This window comes from Populus nigra, chromosome 6, assembly GCF_951802175.1.
Source record: "Populus nigra chromosome 6, ddPopNigr1.1, whole genome shotgun sequence".
NCBI lineage: Eukaryota > Viridiplantae > Streptophyta > Magnoliopsida > Malpighiales > Salicaceae > Populus > Populus nigra.
In genome coordinates, this window is record NC_084857.1 from 19,806,229 (window position 1) to 19,810,831 (window position 4,603).

The following is a 4,603-nucleotide window of genomic DNA, read 5'->3' on the forward strand; positions in this document are numbered from 1 at the left end:
ATTGCTCTTGGCCTCTTTCACTTGATAAGGAATAAGCTTCGCTCCACTTTCATGATTAAGATTTTCAAGATTGGGTAGCTATAATTTTCAACGAACTCAAGCAATGGAAAAGAGATGGGTTTACCTATGTAGCGTAGCATTGCTGGCTCTCACCGTAGACTAATTGTGATGTTAAATAGTCAATTCCTTGAGACGAATATTTTCACATCTAGCAAGGCCAGCCATTTTGTAATATAACGAAGAAACACGAGAGCAGCAATGGATTGCATCCCCATGCTCCTTTTCTGCTTCATTTCATTTCTGATTGTAAGAACAGCCACACCTACTGACACCATAAACACAGCCCAGTTCATTAGAGATGGAGACACTATAGTTTCAGCTGGTGGGACCTATGAATTAGGATTTTTCAGCCCCGGGAAATCCAAGAACCGATACTTGGGGATATGGTATGGCAAAATATCTGTCCAGACAGCAGTTTGGGTTGCCAACAGAGAAACTCCACTTAACGATTCTTCTGGTGTTGTAAATCTTACAAACCAAGGACTTCTTGTTCTTCTCAATCGTAGTGGAAGCATCATTTGGTCTTCCAACACATCAACACCTACTAGGAATCCAGTTGCGCAGCTTTTGGATTCAGGAAACCTTGTTGTGAAAGAGGAGGGTGATAATAACATGGAGAATTCCTTGTGGCAGAGTTCTGATTATCCAGGCAACACACTATTACCGGGCATGAAGGTAGGACGGAATATAATAACTGGCATGGACTGGCACTTGACATCATGGAAGTCACCAGAAGATCCTTCCAGAGGTAATATTTCAATAATCCTTATTCCTGATGGATATCCGGAGTATGCAGTGTTGAAAGATTCAAATTTGAAGTATCGAGGTGGGCCATGGAATGGTCTGAGGTTCAGTGGCTTGCCTCGGTTAAAACCAAATCCAGTGTACACATTTGAATTTGTTTTTAATGATAAGGAGATATTTTTCAGAGAAAATCTTCTTAATAACTCAAGGAATTGGAGGGTCGTCTTAAGTCAGAGTGGTGATATCCAGCACCTCCTCTGGATCGAGCAAACTCAAAGTTGGTTTCTTTATGAAACAGGAAATACAGATAATTGTGAGCGTTATGCACTCTGTGGCGCAAATGGTATCTGTAGCATTAACAACTCTCCAGTGTGTAATTGCTTGAACGGATTTGTACCAAAAGTTCCAAGAGACTGGGACAAGACAGATTGGTCAAGCGGTTGCGTTAGAAAGACAGCACTAAATTGTTCCAGAGATGGGTTTCGGAAGCTCAGAGGTTTGAAGATGCCGGAGACAAGAAAATCATGGTTCAACAGGAGTATGAACCTGGAGGAGTGCAAGAACACATGCTTGAAGAACTGCAGCTGTACTGCGTATACAAACTTGGACATCAGGGATGGAGGAAGCGGTTGCTTGCTTTGGTTCAATGATTTGATTGATATGAGAACTTTCCTTCAAAACGAGCAAGACATTTTTATACGGATGGCTGCTTCAGAACTAGGTATGAATTTATCCTCAGATTAGAGAAGTCGTTTTTTTTATTATTATTAAAATTCGAAATATATTCAGATAGAAAACTAGTAAGCTATTGGAAAAAGGATACTTTCCTTGCAAGGCTATCAGCAACAGAGTTTCCTTCTATTTTAGTCTCTGAGCGTATCCAAACCAAGCTATTAATTTTCCCTTATACACAGCTAGATTAGTCATGACTTGGTGATGGTAACATGATGGATTGGTTTTCTCCTACCCAAAATGATACTGTTTTATAACAAATGAGTAGAAAGCTGAAATTGAATGACATATGGCCAAAGAAAACTTTCCAGCCATATTGGCATTTCCTCTTTTTAACACCAGTTTTTCTGTACCACTGTTATAGATAACGGTGGCTCTGCAAAGGCTAATACCAAATCCAAAGTGAAGAAAATGATCATAGTAAGCTCTGTGTTGTCCACTGGGATTCTGTTCGTTGGCTTATGCTTGGTCTTGTGTGTTTGGAAAAAGAAGCAGCAGAAAAACAGTAAGTATTTGTTAAATTAATTCAGCTTAAAATAAAATAAAAACGAACATAAAAAAGAAGATGCTATAAAAATTTGATTTTCAGTGATGTACGATATGACTGTAAGTTGTTCAAAGCCCCGTTGTGTTTGATGCAATAAAAATCTTGAGTTTAGCGGCAAATAGAGATCCTTTGTCTTTCTTTCTATTTTTTCAACAAGCATAACAGTTATGCTGACAGGAAAAATGACAGGTAATTTGCAAAGAAGATCAAATAACAAGGACTTGAAGGAAGAACTAGAATTACCCTTCTTTAACATGGATGCGTTGGCTTGTGCAACAAATAACTTTTCTGTATCCAATAAACTAGGACAAGGGGGTTTCGGACCAGTTTATAAGGTAATAATTATCCATAAACAGTCATGCAATATAGCTTCTGAGTTTCCATGGTACAAACTCCAGGCACCAATGGAGTTCTGTGGTATTGAAATTGTTCCACTACAGAACCAACCTTTTTTAAGAATAAAAGGATGACTGATTGGAAAGAATTCATGAACAGATACAATCTGCATGAAATTCTCTAGGAATTCAGCAGACAACGCATGATTTGCTTATGATGCTGAGTAATTATTTACAGGGAACATTAACAGATGGACGAGAAATAGCTGTCAAGAGGCTCTCTAAGAATTCACGACAAGGACTTGATGAGTTCAAAAATGAAGTCAAACATATCGTGAAACTTCAGCACCGGAATCTAGTGAGGCTTCTTGGATGCTGCATTGAAAGAGATGAAAATATGTTGGTCTACGAGCTTTTGCCTAACAAAAGCTTGGACTTCTACATTTTTGGTATGGAACTCACAAAACTTTTCAAAAAGCTAATGCAATGTTTCAAATTTAGCACTATTGAGCTTCCAAAATGGAGTTGACATCAATTGTTTAGCCATCTATTGAGCATCGTTCAAAGCCCTTGGGAAGGTGGCTTTGCAGGGGAAGAGTTCTCCACTTTCATGCTGACAAATTCTGCCATATATGTATATGTAATTGTAACTCAAAATTCACTGATCGTAACTTGACATCTCCTTTTTTCTTGTTCCTTAACCAACATTTATGAATCTGATAAGAGATGTAATGGATTGACTTGGGCAGATGAGACTCCAAGCCTGCTACTAGATTGGTCTAAGCGCTACAACATCATCAACGGGATTGCTCGAGGACTCCTTTATCTTCACCAAGATTCTAGACTAAGAATAATCCACAGAGATCTGAAAACCAGCAATATTTTGTTGGATTCCGAAATGAATCCAAAAATCTCAGACTTTGGCCTGGCTAGAAGTTTTGGAGAAAATGAAACTGAAGCCAATACTAATAAAGTGGCTGGAACGTAGTGAGTGTCTTCATCTCCATCATACGCATTTTATCTTGATAGTCTGCAAATGGAACTTAAAATTCTATGAATACATGCAGTGGTTACATATCTCCAGAGTACGCAAATTATGGGCTCTACTCGCTAAAATCAGACGTCTTCAGCTTTGGAGTATTGGTGCTAGAGATAGTGGGTGGCTATAGGAACAGAGGATTCCGTCATCCAGATCACCACCTCAACCTTATTGGGCATGTAGGAGTCAAAGCTATGTTACTTATTATCTTTAATTTCAATATATTCTTGAGTACTTTTTTCAGAAACCAGATGCCTGCACATGTTTAATGAGACCTGAACACTTTAAATCTTCAATGTGTTATTGACAGCATGGTTTTGTTTATCAGGCTTGGATACTGTTCAAACAAGGCAGGCCTCTGGAACTGGCTGCGGGATCAAAAGTTGAAACACCCTATTTGTCTGAAGTGCTACGTTCAATTCATGTGGGGCTGTTGTGTGTGCAAGAAAATCCAGAAGATAGACCAAACATGTCATATGTGGTTTTGATGTTGGGTAATGAAGATGAATTGCCTCAGCCTAAACAACCAGGATTTTTCACTGAAAGGGATCTTGTTGAAGCAAGCTATTCATCGAGCGAGAGAAAACCACCTTCGGCAAACGTATGCTCGATTTCAGTGTTAGAGGCAAGATAGATAACTTGTATTTTTATTCTTATGAAAGCTTGTGTGCTTGTTTTGCGTGGTCTTGATGTTTGTGATCGTGTGCTCATAAAAACTCTGCTGTATGTTTTCCATGGCAAGGTTAATTTCTAGGAAATTACAAATATTTTTTCAGTGAAAAAAAAGAAGTAAAGTTAGGAAGTTAAAATTTCACTTAAATACTACTCAAGCTTTTAGAGGAAAGGGACTTAAGCAAAATAGGTTTTCGACTCGGCTCGACTCGACTGAGACCTGGATTTGAGTGTATTGTAAAATAATTTTTTATGGTACAAAACATTATTTTATCCCAACTTATATTTGACCTTGAGTCTGGTACTTGAAGAATTATCAATCCGGTCCATGAATGGTGAAATTGATTAGTTTTCTTCTAGAAGGATTTTTGTAGATCTAAACAGTTTTTTCAACTTAAAAAAAACTAATTTAAAGCTACAAATGTTTTGGTTTAATTCAAATTTTATAGAGGGTAAACAAAGTTGATAATGAGA

At 38.0% G+C, this 4,603-nt stretch overlaps 1 protein-coding gene across 3 annotated transcripts; it reads left to right on the forward strand.

Annotated features, from left to right (window-relative positions):
• On the forward strand, window positions 1-4,224 carry LOC133696880 (G-type lectin S-receptor-like serine/threonine-protein kinase At4g27290). Of its 3 annotated transcripts, XM_062119173.1 has the most exons (8): window positions 1-808; window positions 1,103-1,525; window positions 1,901-2,041; window positions 2,261-2,418; window positions 2,657-2,867; window positions 3,168-3,405; window positions 3,486-3,636; window positions 3,786-4,224. In XM_062119173.1, the coding sequence occupies exons 1-8, from the start codon at window positions 259-261 to the stop codon at window positions 4,089-4,091; spliced, it is 2,178 nt and encodes a 725-aa protein (XP_061975157.1). In that variant the 5' UTR covers window positions 1-258; the 3' UTR covers window positions 4,092-4,224. The 3 variants fall into 3 exon arrangements, with proteins under 3 accessions (XP_061975157.1, XP_061975155.1, XP_061975156.1); XM_062119171.1 differs by having other exon boundaries at window positions 1-1,525; XM_062119172.1 differs by having other exon boundaries at window positions 1-1,525; window positions 2,273-2,418.
• Window positions 4,225-4,603: the final 379 nt, after the last annotated feature.